Below are 14,639 nucleotides of genomic sequence, written 5' to 3'. Positions count from 1 at the left end.
GAACTCTCTACAAAGTAACTTCTTCTAACTGATCTTTCTACAGGGTGATTTGTTTGTAGCTGAACTATCTACAAAGTAACTTCTTCTAGCTGATCTCTCTACAGGGAGATTTGTTTGTAGCTGAACTCTCTACAGGTGATTTGTTTGAAGCTGAACTCTCTAAATGATGGTTTCTTTGTAGCTGAACTCTCTACAAGTTAACTTCTTCTAGCTGATCTCTCTACATGGTGATTTGTTTGTAGCTGAACTATCTACAAGGTAACTTCTTCTAACTGATCTTTCTACAGAGCAATTTGTTCGTGGCAGAATTTTATACAGGGTGATTTCTCTGCTGCTGAACTCTCTACATGGTGGTTTCTTTGTTGCTGGACTCTCTACAAGGTAACTTCTTCTAGCTGATCTCTCTACAGGGTGATTTGTTTGTAGCTGAACGATCTACAAGGTAACTTCTTCTAGCTGATCTCTCTACAGGGAGATTTTTTTGTAGCTGAACTCTCTACAGGTGATTTGTTTGAAGCTGAACTCTCTAAATGATGGTTTCTTTGTAGCTGAACTCTCTACAAGTTAACTTCTTCTAGCTGATCTCTCTACATGGTGATTTGTTTGTAGCTGAATTCTGTATAGGTGATTTGTTTGCAGCTGAGCTCTTTAAATAATGGTTTCTTTGTAGCTGAACTCTCTCAAGGTAACTTCTTCTAGCTGATGTCTTTACAGGGTCACTAGTTTGTAGCTGAATTCTCTACATGGTGGTTTCTTTGTAACTGAACTCTCTACAAGGTAACTTTTTCTAGCTCATCTTTCTACAGGGTGATTTATTTGTAGCTGAATTCTGTACAGGTGGTTTGTTTGCACCTGAGCTCTTTAAAGAATGGTTTCTTTGTAGCTGAACTCTCTACAAGGTAACTTCTTCTAGCTGATGTCTCGACAAGGTCACTAGTTTGTAGCTGAGCTCTCTACATGGTGGTTTTTTTGTAATTGAACTCTCTACAAGGTGACCTCTTCTAGCTGATCTTTCTACAGGGTGATTTGTTTGAAGCTGAACTCTCTACAAGGTAACTTCTTCTAGCTGATCTCTCTACAGGGAGATTTGTTTGTAGCTGAACTCTCTATAAGGTGATTTGTTTGTAGTTGATCTCTGTGCAGGTTGATTTGTTTTAGCTGAACTCTCTACAGGCTGATTTGTTTGTAGCCGATCTCTCTACAGGTCTCTCTACAGGGTAATTTGTTTGTAGCTGAACTCTCTACATGTTGATTTGTGTGTAGCTGATCTCTCTGCAGGTTGATTTGTTTGTAGCCGATCTCTTTACAGGGCAATTTGTTTGTAGCTGATCTCTCTACAGGGTGATTTTTTTGTAGCTGACCTCTCTTCAGGGTGATAGCTGATCTCTCTACAGGGTGATTTTTTGTAGCTGACCTCTCTTCAGGGTGATTTGTTTCTAGCTGATTGCTCTACAGGTTGATTTGTTTGTAGATGAACTCTCTACAGGGTAATTTGCTTGTAACTGAACTCCTTACTTTGTGTCTAGTTTGCAGCTGATCTCTCTACAGGGTGATTTGTTTGTAGCTGAACTCCTTACATTGTGTGTAGTTTCTAGCTGATCTCTCTACAGGGTGATTTGTTTGTAGCTGATCTGTCTACAAGTTGATTTGTGTGTATATAGATGATCTCTCTGCAGGTTGATTTGTTTGTAGCCGATCTCTCTACAGGTAATCTGTTTGTAGCTGAACTCTCTATATGGTGATTTGTTTGTAGCTGATCTCTCTGCAGGTTGATTTGTTTTAGCTGAACTCTCTACAGGGTGATTGATTGTAGCTGAACTCTCTTCAGGGTGATTTGTTTCTAGCTGATCTCTCTACAGGTAGATTTGTGTTGATTTGTTCATTGCTGATCGCTCTAAAGGTAATTGATTTGTTGCAGTTGAACACCCTGCAAAGTGTTTTGTTTGTAGCTGATCACTCTAAAGGGTAATTTATTTGTAGCTGAACTCTCTCCACAGTGACTTGTGTGTAGCAGAATTCTGTGTAACTGAATTCTATAGAGAGTGACTTAATTGTAGCTGAATTCTCTACACAGTGCATGACTTGTTTATAGCTGAACTTTCTTCAGTGTGACTTGTAATGTTCTGAATCTCTATAGTGGTATATTTGCTTAACTCTCCACATGGTGACTGTCTTCTTGCTGAACTGTCTATAAGATTAACTGTTTGCAGCTGAACTCCGTACAGAATAACTTGTGATGTAATAAAATTCTATAATGGAGTAAATAAATTAGCCGAATGCTCTATTAGGGTGACTGTTCTATTAGAGTATCTCGATCTCGCATTTGCTACACGGAGTTGGCTTTCGAATCATAACTCAGTGGTTTGTAATCCGATTCTTCTGTACTACTGCAAGGACTTTCTATGAAGATTATTCCAGCTATACACCGATTTTCAGCTCATTGCTCTAAGCGGTTTGCCTAGTAGGCGTGAAAACTAATACTTTTTTATTCATAAAAATCGATCGCGTAATTGTGACACAGGTTGGGTTTTGTGTCATATCTCCGTGGTCTTTATCTCGATTTCTTTCAAACCACCAAAAGGCACTCCTACGATGGTTACTCCATCTACATAGCAATTTTCAACTCATTCCATGAAGCGGTTTGCCCTGTAGGCGTGACAACAAATCGATCTTGTTTTACGCGAATAATCGGTCATAACTCCTGAACCATTCATCGGATTTGTACCAAATTTGATGCTAGGATTCGCCTTTGGACTCCCTTTCTGTGTGCCAAATTGCAAGGCGATCGGAGTATGCGTTTGCTTGTTATAGCAATTTTTGCAAGTGTGCGAAAAGACGAAGAAGAAGAAAAAAAAAAAAACGAAGAAAAAAAACGAAACTTTGGCAGCTCGTATCTCGGAAATGGCTGGAGCGATTTCCTTCAAATTTGGAATGTAGACTCCCTTGGCTGGCGGGCAACTGTGTAGCAAATATGGTTCCAATCAGATAAGTGATCACCGAGATACAAAGGTGTGAAAATGACGTTTTCGTTCTTCCTGTCAATATACTCACGGGTGTGGCGCGCCGGCTTCTTGGGCCGCACGACACACTACCGTGTGTCTTGATGTGGTTAGAAGAAATCAACATCCAGTTATATTGTAGAAGCCAAAAATAATGTATGAAAAGTGTATGATCAAGAAACTGTAACAGTGCAGTCAATGTAAGGAGATGTTATTAACATTTATAAGCATTAAAATTACTACATTCATTTCTTGGTTGCCACCTTTAATTTCCAGACCGCACCCCTTTTCACAGCATGGCTGTATTTGTGTGGATTTCACTTCTTTTTGTACTATTTATAAAGCCCAAAGCCTACATATATAGCTGGGTTAGGGGGTTATTTTTACCGCCATGCTTATTCTTATCTATACAGACACAATGATGACAGAAGTAATAAGTATAGGTTATTACACAAATCCAGGTATCTTGCTATTTTAGAGACCTGAGGAATGGCACAATTATCACCGAGGGCAAAGATACCGTGGATTTGGGCAATAACCGATTTAGACCATGGCTTGTACAGCTCTGGTCACTGCCAATATTGGCAGCTTCCTGATTGAACTAGTGCAAAATAACTCACTAGTAGGCTTCCTAGATATCCAGTGATGCTTTCTTTACACTCTAGTGATGATTTCTGGTGGCTGTTATGACTGGAATCCAGCAAAACACGTGACGCATGTGAAAAAATTTTGTCACGGGTATCTAACCAGTTTAGATACCTACCCACAGGTATCTGTTGGATTTTAAATACCTCATTAACGACTAAACTTCAAAGCATACCATGCATGCCATAGTCTAATTGTATTGTATTGCATGTTTATCGAATTAATATTGTAATACTCTTATAGAGCGTATATATTTTGAGGACGTCTAATAGAACACACATAGAATACTCTATGTAGGATATTTTAATAGGTGGATGTAAACTATTAATTTCTCCTTTGTAACTCTGTAACTATATTCTGCTATGATGACCAGCCTATGTACATACAAATTTTCAATACATGGTGTGGTGCGCCGGCTTTCTTGGCCGCATAACACGCTACCATGTGTCTTGTTGTTTTGGATTTGTAAACATTACATTACAAATTACAGCAGAACATTCTTGGCCATTACCATTGATATCACATCTTTTCCATATTAGTTTTGAATGCCATTTTTTGCAGCTTACAGTATGTAGTTACTTTTTTATTATACATATCTATGTGAACGTTGTTCTTATTGTGGTAGTGGTTGTTGTGAGTTTCACTGAGAGAGAATACAGTATAAGTGAAGGAGCAGGATCAGTGAGAATTGGACTTCACCTAAATAGAGTAATTGATCAAATAATTACTGTTCAAGTTGAAATGATTGGAATTACTGCTGAAGGTTAAAATCTCTTTTGTTCTGTCAGTTAATTCTCATAGTGTCATTGTTGTACAGGAAATGGAGTAGATTTTGACTCCAATGTGAGGAGTGTCATCTTTCTACCTGGAGCCATCACATCATTTACTGATATTCCTATCACTGATGATCCAATAGCAGAACCAACAGAAAACTTTACACTATCAATTTCAATACCACTTCAATTGATAGGTGTGATCCCAGGTGATCCCTCTACAGCTACTGGATTCATTATGGATGATGATGGTATGGTGTGTTTCTGTGACAATATATGTTTATTAATTATGGACCCGCGGAATATGCTTTTAAGTCTCCTTATTATTCTTTGCAATCTATTTTTTTACCTATTATTCCTGAAACTATTCCCTAAAATTTACTAGAGTGATCCATAAAATACAGCTAAAGACAATTGTTTTCTTCTGCAACTGTAAAGGCTATTATACCAGCAAACATAAATTGTGGCTTGAGAGAATAGCCACCTTACATTTGAGTGATTGCTTTATTAGGGTAGGTGAGTGTTATATTAGAGTATCTCAGTCTTTTATGCTGCAGAGTCTGAAAGTCTAAGAGGTTACTCCAAAAAAAATTTATTATGTTGAAAGTGAAATCAAATTTTATTTAAGCTATTTTTGTAATTATTCCTGATTCTACAATATCTATTATTCCTGAAATTATTCTGTGGCATCAGTTTAAGCGCTTAATTCTTGGCACAAGGTATCTTCATATTCACATGGTTAGCAAGTAGTCAAGTGTACAAGTTTTGTCTTTGTTCTTACATAGTATTTTGCTCCTCCTGCTATTTATATTTTGGTATTCAAGTACCGCACTGTGTTTGCTAACTAGAGATGGTATGCATGATATTAGTACTATAGCAGTTACCTTAGCGAGTTCACAATAATTGCTAAGTTATCTGTGATTCCTAAAGTCAAGAATATTTGTTGTGTGCACACATGCTTTACTTTGTATTGATTGTTTTAGTTGATTGTGGAGATCTGATGGATGTTACTAATGGAGAAGTAGATTTCACCACTACCTATGGAGGGAGTGTTGCAACTTACAGTTGTAATGAAGGATATGTATTGTGTGGACCAGAAAACAGAACTTGTCAGTCTAATGGATCATGGTCTGGATCACCACCAGAGTGTATCAGTAAGTTGTGATGTTTATAGATGAGTGTGTGTGTGTTTATGTGTTGTGTATGTAAATGTGTGTTTAGTGAGATGTTAACATGTACTTGTCACTAATACCTTTTAATACAGGAGTTACAGTTACAGTGGATGACAGTATGAGATATATGGTAAATGAAGATGAAGGTCCTGTTAATATTACAATACTTCTTGATCAACCAAGTTGTGTTCCGGTCACTGTTATTGCTAGACCACAAGTGAGATCACCTCCTAGTGCAACAGGTATAGCAAATCATTAGGTGTTATCAATGTGATAGTTCAATATCTTTACAGAGGGTGATTTTGATGTTAGTCCAGTGACTGTCATGATCAATCCTGGAGTAACTAGAGCTATGGCATCAATCACAATAACAAACAATAATAGATTAGAGACCTTGAAATTTTTCGATGTAGCACTAAGCATTGGAATGGATAGCAATGGAGCAATTACAGGACAGCCTAACATGACAGAAGTTGTTATCTTAAGTGAAGACAGTAAGTCTTTGTTAACAATGTAATAACTTTTACTGTATGTTATTCCATAGTGGTCACTGTAACATTTACTGAAAGAGAATATAGTGCAAGAGAGGATGCAGGATTGATTAGAGTAGGAGTACAGTTGAGTAGACAATTGCAGCAAAGAATTACTGTAGTAGTTACAATGACTGGAATATCTGCTGATGGTATGTAAGGAGCATTTGTTATTGGTCATGTGTAAATATTAGAGCAAAGCCAGAGACTAGTTGTATAATTAGAAGTAAAGTTATACTTTGATGTTTTCTCTTAGGAAATGGAATAGATTTTGATTCAAGAAACAGGAGTATTACTATTCCACGCGGAAGCACTACAAGATTTACCAACATTCAAATAATCGATGATGATATCACTGAACCCACAGAAAACTTCTCACTATCCCTACAAGTGAACATGGATATCGGTATTGTGATTGGTGATCCAGCAACAGCAACTGCTTTAATCATTGATAATGATGGTATGGTGAGATATATCCATGTAACACTTTCACGTCTCAGATCAAAGAGCTGACCGGGCTACATTTGCAACATAGCCCTGTTAGCGACTTACCCAGGCTACATCTGACTGTGACCTGGCCAGCCGATTATATAAATATTAAGGTCAAAATTGATTGTGGAGATTGATGATTATTCACATATTTAGTATGCCCGACTTGGATTTGACCATGAAAACTACTGAGATGGAAAATTCTTTGTCGTCTTTGCTTTCCTACGAGTTGATAAATGTTGGGCTTAAAGTATGAACTATGCTATAGCTTATTCATACACGTTTTCAAATATGGATCACACCCACATTACTGATAACACAAAATAGCAAGCTTACCCATCTAGGCCTTTAGTACACTCTGTAGTTATGCCATAAATGATTCAATAACACTGATTATAACATTAAACTCATGTAACCAAAATCCTTTTTTTGTGATATCTCTAGGGTTTGTCAAATCCATACATAACCATAATGCATAACCCATAATCAAGTTTTTCAAGTGTATATCCAGTAGCTGTACTCATATTGGCTTGGATCATATTAGCTTGGGTGATTGATCACCCAGTGCAGGCTATTAACCTGCTACAAATCAGAAGTGTTACATACCATATGTAGGAAAACTTTGGCACCATTAAATTTGGTGAATTTGGTGAATGACCATGAATTCGCCAAATTTTCCCCATCCAAATATTTTGCTGGTGAAGAAAATAGCAAACCAAGCCTCGAACTAATCGATTTTCTACTCGACCTGGGGCTATTGGGCCAGGCATCACACAAGAGCCAAGCCTGCCTCGATTACCTCACTAGGTAGCTAGCTACTGTACACGTGATATCCTCAAACCTCACCTCGAAACGGGCATGACAAGTAGCAAGTCCTACCATATTAAGTACGATATTCACTATTCCTGGGGGTGTTGATCTACTGTCTATATAGTATTACCTTTTAGTTGATAGCTGACTCCAGGCACTGAAGAGGCATGGCACTCCTAGTTCTCGCTTCAGACACAGCAATTATTAATCTAATGAATTAAATAGGGCACACGCTTTGCTAACAATTCGCCAAATTTTATTTTGCCAATAATAATATTTTGCTTGATTCGCCAAATTTTTCCTCCATAGTTTCTCTCCATATGGTATTAGCTGTAGCACAGGGAATTTGGGCTTTTGCCTGATTTGTATCTTGATATGTATGCTCGACAGCCTCAGGGCCACAAAGCCCTCATGCCCATGTTACAACTATTACATGTACTAACAAAACAGTGCTACCAGATGACTATAGATATACAAGTATTGGTGTTAGTGTTGACTGTACTACATGGGGTTATGTAAACTTTCATTTGGAGAATTTATATTTGGCCCTTATAGAGAAGTGGCCTTCTATAGAGGTAGCCACTAAGACAGGTTCCACTGAAACACGAAACATAATACTCTAGTAGAGCAGTCACCCAATGTTTCTTATAAATTGTCCATTTCATTTGTTGACTGCTGTGATAATTCACACAATTATATATTTCTTTAGTAAACTGTGGAGACCCAGAAATTCCAGCCAATGGTGATGTCAGGTTTACAGATACTACCGAAGGAAATGTAGCAGATTATTCCTGTAATGAGGGGTATGATCTTAGTGGTGTAACACAGCGTATATGTCAGAGCAATAGTACCTGGTCAGAGTCTGTTCCTACATGTGAAAGTAAGCTAGTGAATTTGGATTGAGATGTTCATTGTTGGTTAATAATCAGTTGTAAATTGTGGACCACTTGGAACACCACAAAATGGAAACACTGATGTTACAAGCACAACATTTGGATCTGTAGCTGAACATGTATGCAATGATGGGTTTTTACTGTGTGGATCAGAGAACAGAACATGTCAATCAGATGGATCATGGTCAGGAACATTACCAGAGTGTATCAGTAAGTTACACTGTTGTATATACATAATAAAGAATTCATCACTGATTTACCCACTAACAGAACTTACAGTAACATTTGAGGACACCACTTACACAGTAAATGAAGATGCTGGAGCAGTTGAAATAAAATTATTACTCGACCAACCCAGTTGTTTACCCATCAATGTTATAGTCCAACCAGTGATTCGTGATGGTGACTCTTCCATTGTTGCATCAAGTAAACATGGAATTGTGTGTGTAGCTTGTGTACTCATTTCTCTTGCTTTTTATAGTGGAGGATTTTAACATCAGTAGAGTTGTTGCTCAAATTAGTCCTGGTGACACTGAACACAGTGTGTTTATTGAAATTTTCAATGATATGAACTTGGAACAAACAGAATTATTTGATGTTAGATTAGATGGTATTACTGCTGATACTAGTACAGGTGTCACACTTGGTTCAATTCAAAGAGCTGAAGTGACAATTGTGGATAGTGATAGTAAGTTGTATAGATGTACCGATCGAAACTTGTGCTTGAAATTTTGTTTCTCATATAGTGTTAACAGTCAGATTTACCCAGCAGCAATACAATGTAGATGAAAATGAACAATCAGTGATGGTTGGACTGCAGTTAGGCAGACCTGCTGGAGTGGATGTAACAGTAGGAGTTCGTCCTGTGCCTGACACAGCTCAAGGTTTACTATCATAGGAAAATATAACATGTATATTTAACATTGTTTTAAGTTTGGCTAATGAGTTGTATGGAATGACGTAGTAAAAGTACAAGTGTTTGGAAAAATTATTGATCACTTTGCTATAATCAGTGCTGAAACAACAGAAATCGTTATACAACTATCAAGCAGTACAGTAGTACTGTTTAAAAGTGGGGATCCCCCCAAAAGTGATGTGTAACTTCTAAAACACTACCTTTAAGCCATCCTAGAAACATCTTATGCAATGAAAATCATCTTTATAGGTCCATCTAACATCAATTCAGCATTAAAAACAAGAAAACACAAACAACCAGGTATGGGATTAAAAAAATAAAACGAAACTATCTGCCAGCCTGCTTACCTGCCTACCTGCCTGTCTGAACACAGTCGCAAGGCTGGAGTAAAACGAAGCAGTGCATGGGCACCATTTTAACAAACTCACCAGTGGCATGTGCTTTTTTGGGGGTACTGATGAGTGTGTGCCCTCTGCACCTTGTTTTTCCTTTAATCTTCAGTCAGGCTGGTAATCGTCTTCTTCACTCGATGAAACCATATTGAGGCATCAATTTTCCCTATCAACACTTTCCTTGAGCAGCATATTTATAGATGCCACAAACTTATTTAAAGTGCTTACTCTTGGTAGATACCTGTAGCTTCATGATAGGTTCAAAACCATGCCCATTAATGATCTTGGTTGATTAATAATGATCGAGCATGGAGACCACACCTCTTAACAATTTACTTACTAGATTATGATATTATGATAACCAATTATTAATCAACCAAGATCATTAACCAGCATGGTTTTGAACCTATCATGAAGCTACAGGTATCTTCCAAGCGTAAGCGCTTTAAATATGCTCAGGTGTAGCTATGCCCAGGTATACCTGCCCATGTGTACCCAGTTATGACTGGCTATAACTATGCCACTGTCGTTATTATTGTTCTAACTGTGTTCATAATGCTAGCACAGTGAAAATATAAAATAGTGACTTGTCCCCTGGTAGATGTAAGGCTGACTGATACTCTAATACAGCAGTCACAGGTGTATAGCTGTATGTTATAACAAAAAATCAATTAAACTGAAAATTAGTTCAGGTGATGAAACAGTAGTGAGCTAGACATGAATGATGGTCTTACAGCATAGCTCGGTAGGAAAATCCTTACTTTGGCATATCGACCAAAACTTTTATGATATGCCAATGTAGGGATTTTCTCACAGAGCTATGCTGTAATACTGTTATTCATCTCTTTTTTCACTACTTTTTATCGTTTGGATCCCTACTTTAGTTTTAAAATTACCATAGAGGGGTTATTCAAAAATTACCATTTCATTTTTTAGTGATGCATGGTCACAAACAACTGTGGTATATTTTTTTCAGGTAATATGGTGGACTTTGATTCTGTCAGACGCACAGTCATCTTTGGACCTGCTGACACCATAAAAACATTGAACATTTCTATTGTTGATGATTCAATAGTGGAATCACAGGAGAACTTTACACTCATAATTCAGCTTAGCAGGGCCACTGTGCGCTTAGGAGTAGAAAGAGGCAATCCATCACAGGCAACAGTTATCATTAATGATGATGATAGTAAGATGCAGCTGTATAAGTAATGTTATTGATACATGTAAAAGACTTTTTGTGTTTTAGCTTGCAAGGCAATTGGGCTCAATATAGTCTCTACATTAATGCCCTCAATAGTTGCAACTACTGCAAAGCTAACAACAAAATTCTTTCCACAGTTGAACTGTAATAGCAAATACCTATCTTTGATCTACATGTTATTTTAATCCATGCAAAAACAGCAAGCTGTAAAGAAAGGATGCAGCCTTTAAAAGCCTGAGTGAAAAAAAGGTGTGATATCAAAGGTGGCACCAAAAAAAATGGCTGCAGTTATGTTAATTCCACTCGGTTTTAAAATAATGCACCCCTGACCATTATTAAAACATCAAGACAGTGAGTTTCACCATTTTCTATAGGAAACTGGCCTTGTGTGTCACAAAAACAGGCATCCCAGAAAATTACATGGCTATGCTATCTGACTAGCAATTTCCACACAAATAGTTTGCTCTCTTATAAAAATTCACTACTGCTTGTCTTTGACTAGCTCTAATAGGGACTTGAGAGTCATGACTTTGGAAGTCTTATAAAAGCAAAAGTCAATAGTATGTGTTCTTTTAGAGGCATGTCTGCCTCACCTTTACCATTCTTGTCCTTTTTGAACTCAACCTAACCCTACTGTGTTGCACCCATCTCAATGTGAACACTTGAGATACACGAGAGAGCATATCAAAATTGTAAAAGCTACTTCTTGTTCTTTAGATAAATAACTGGTTACAGTAAATTAAATCATGTATGTATATCTATGTAGTTTTGTTTTACTTGATGGTAAACAAATTGTTTGGTTACATATCAGTGTTATTTGTTCCATTGATAAAAATATATTTGTATAGTAGTTGATTGTGGAGATCTGATGAATGTTACTAGTGGAGAAGTAGATTTCACCACCACCTATGGAGGGAGTGTTGCAACTTACAGTTGTAATGAAGGATATGTATTGTGTGGATCAGAAAACAGAACTTGTCAGTCTAATGGATCATGGTCTGGATCACCACCAGAGTGTATCAGTAAGTTGTGATGTTTATACATGAGTGTGTGTGTGTGTTTATGTGTTGTGTATTGTAAATGTGTGTTTAGTGACATGTTAACATATACTTGTCACTAATACCTTTTAATACAGGAGTTACAGTTACAGTGGATGACAGTATGAGATATATGGTAAATGAAGATGAAGGTCCTGTTAATATTGCAATACTTCTTGACCAACCAAGTTGTGTTCCCATCACTGTTATTGCTAGACCACAAGCAACTAATGCAAAAAGTAGGATGATATGGATAATTATTCTATTAAGACATTACTTATTGTTGTAGAGTCTGATTTTAACACTAGACGAGTAGTTGTTGTGGTTAATCCTGGAGAAACTAGGGCTACTGTATCAATTCCAATTGTCAATGATAATAGATTAGAGGTACCAGAGACATTTCGTGTAGTGCTAAGCATTGATCAGAACAGTGAAGGAGCAGTAGTAGGCCAATCAGACACAGCAGAAGTGGTTATTCTAAGTGACGATAGTAAGCCATGAATTTTATAAAATGGAATGCATTAATTGCAATACATTTTAGCGGTTACTGTACGGTTTGCACAAGCACAATATACAGCTAATGAAGGAGAGGGCATAATGAGAGTTGGTGTTCGGCTAAGTAGAAGACTACAGCAATCAATTACTGTAAGAATTGTGCTGATGGGAATTTCAGCTGAAGGTACGTAAGAAGTGATTTAGTTAGATTTTGTGTTTAGCTTAACTATGTGTACATCCCTTTACTGCTCTAGCATGTAATGCTTGAAACTTATGTTTGCTGTTTGTGTGTTCACAGGAAGTGGAACAGACTTTAATTCATCAACTGTAGAAGTTGAGTTTCGACGTAGAACAATGGGACGAAATGTGATCATTCCTATAATTGATGATGACATCAATGAACCATTGGAAAACTTTAGTTTGGCAATTGAACTTGATCCACAATTATCAAATATGGGAGTGATTATTGGTGAACCCGCAGTGGCAACTGGATTTATTATTGATGATGATGAAGGTATGAACAGTATGTGTTATGTAAGTCAATTACAAAACGGTTACACTGTTTGCAAAGAGACATGGTTTTCCAACAATGAATTAATCCCATTTGTCCTGTGCCTATTGTGGTAATGTGAAACTTGGTCACAGTAAAGCACCATGCTGTTCCTTATAATTGCATCTTTCTATAAAGCCAAGGTTAAATAAGTGGTAAATTCTATAAAGGTACAGTCATTGGTTGTGGCTGTATTGACAGTAAATTGTTCCATAAATTAATGAGAAGTGATAATTACGCTTTTGCTCCTTACTTGTCTGTCACACATTTCCTTGGCTGCATGACACACTGTCACATGTCTTGATATACATTCATGAGATGTATGGATACAGTCTAGTTTCTATTTGTGACTCAGTATTTTTGTATTTCTATTAGAGGTTTGTTTGTCCAATGGAATTGAATATCAAAATGGAGATATATTTCAACCTAATTGTACTGCAAGGTGTATTTGTGAAGGAAGTGATGTAAACTGTAGATATCAAGACTGTCCCCTCAGTGGCTCAACTTGTACTGCATATGGGGATCCCCATTATACAACATACGATGCACGCCAATTTGATTTTCAGGGAACTTGTGAATATATTCTTTCTCAACCATGTGATGGTAATGACTTCATAATTATTGGTATAAATACTCCTGTAAGAAGAAATCCATTGGCTTCAGAATCAACTTCAACAAGAATAATTATTCCGGGTAAAGTAGAAATCCTGTTGCAAAGAAAAAGAATCTTTATTGATGGCATGCTGCAGCCCAATATTGGGGATGGTCCAGTCTATAGTTCTGATGGTGTGGAAGTGTCGAGGACAGGTGGCCAGACATTTGTAATGCTTTCAATGAGATTCCCAGTGGGAATATTTTATGATGCAAGGCGCCGAATACGCATCACTGTTTCTGACAGATGGCAAGGAATGCTGTGTGGTTTATGTGGAAATCACAATGATGATCCGAGTGATGATTTTATCCTCCCTGATGGCTCGATGACAACTTCTGAAAATATTTTTGCGAGTAGCTGGGAATATATCAAAAATCCACCAGATTGTGAAACACCCCAACTTGCTTCATCATGCCCAACAGATTTAGTGCAAACAGCCCAAACACGATGTGGTGTTTTGCGTACTGGTGCCTTTGCAGTGTGCAATAGTGTAGTAGATCCTACAGCACTTATCGAGTCTTGTGTATTTGACTACTGCAATTGTGCAGAAGAAGACAGAGAAGAATGCTACTGTGATGCTATATCTACTTATCCAACACAATGTGCAGCTAATAATGTTGTTATTGCTTCTAGCTGGAGAACTCCTACCTTATGCCGTAAGGGTAACAGAGTATATGCTATACATATTGTAATAAATGTTTTTTTTTTTTTAATAATGTAGCTAGCAACTGTTCAGATGGTATGGTATATCAACAGTGTGGTCAAGTGTGTTCTCAAACTTGTCAAACTGTTAATACTGGTTGTATTGGTGGCTGTATTGATGGGTGTTTCTGTCCAGTCGGACAAGTGTTTTCTGAGGGAAGATGTATTGATGTTGATGATTGTTCATGTAAGCTGTGTGTGTTAAATGTTAAATGAAAAAAAACACATCCTTTAAAATCAGCAAGTGCACCACACAATGCTTGTCACTCAGATTATACTATATTAGTAACAATGTGATTGGTTACTTATTCACACAACAGAGTATTAATATTACAATTTTAAGTATCAGCTGTGGGTTGGGAGGACTAATTCTGTAATGT

General features: G+C 37.3%; 1 protein-coding gene across 1 annotated transcript in view; it reads left to right on the top strand.

The window, feature by feature from the left end:
- LOC136266938 (uncharacterized) overlaps nucleotides 1-14,639 on the top strand; it is a 69,592-nt gene that overhangs the window by 19,425 nt on the left and 35,528 nt on the right. The window contains exons 31-50 of the mRNA XM_066061980.1: nucleotides 4,270-4,407; nucleotides 4,462-4,668; nucleotides 5,401-5,571; nucleotides 5,682-5,831; nucleotides 5,883-6,083; nucleotides 6,134-6,271; nucleotides 6,376-6,579; nucleotides 8,128-8,298; nucleotides 8,348-8,521; nucleotides 8,582-8,737; nucleotides 8,793-8,999; nucleotides 9,058-9,195; nucleotides 10,596-10,808; nucleotides 11,672-11,845; nucleotides 11,959-12,099; nucleotides 12,150-12,350; nucleotides 12,402-12,539; nucleotides 12,654-12,869; nucleotides 13,281-14,213; nucleotides 14,279-14,446. Coding sequence (XP_065918052.1) covers nucleotides 4,270-4,407; nucleotides 4,462-4,668; nucleotides 5,401-5,571; nucleotides 5,682-5,831; nucleotides 5,883-6,083; nucleotides 6,134-6,271; nucleotides 6,376-6,579; nucleotides 8,128-8,298; nucleotides 8,348-8,521; nucleotides 8,582-8,737; nucleotides 8,793-8,999; nucleotides 9,058-9,195; nucleotides 10,596-10,808; nucleotides 11,672-11,845; nucleotides 11,959-12,099; nucleotides 12,150-12,350; nucleotides 12,402-12,539; nucleotides 12,654-12,869; nucleotides 13,281-14,213; nucleotides 14,279-14,446 — 4,239 coding nt within the window. The remainder of the gene's footprint in view (nucleotides 1-4,269; nucleotides 4,408-4,461; nucleotides 4,669-5,400; nucleotides 5,572-5,681; nucleotides 5,832-5,882; nucleotides 6,084-6,133; nucleotides 6,272-6,375; nucleotides 6,580-8,127; nucleotides 8,299-8,347; nucleotides 8,522-8,581; nucleotides 8,738-8,792; nucleotides 9,000-9,057; nucleotides 9,196-10,595; nucleotides 10,809-11,671; nucleotides 11,846-11,958; nucleotides 12,100-12,149; nucleotides 12,351-12,401; nucleotides 12,540-12,653; nucleotides 12,870-13,280; nucleotides 14,214-14,278; nucleotides 14,447-14,639) is intronic.

This window comes from Dysidea avara, chromosome 9 (assembly GCF_963678975.1).
Source record: "Dysidea avara chromosome 9, odDysAvar1.4, whole genome shotgun sequence".
NCBI lineage: Eukaryota > Metazoa > Porifera > Demospongiae > Dictyoceratida > Dysideidae > Dysidea > Dysidea avara.
The sequence above is the reverse complement of the archived record's forward strand: the minus strand, read 5'-3'. Positions and strand labels throughout refer to the sequence as shown.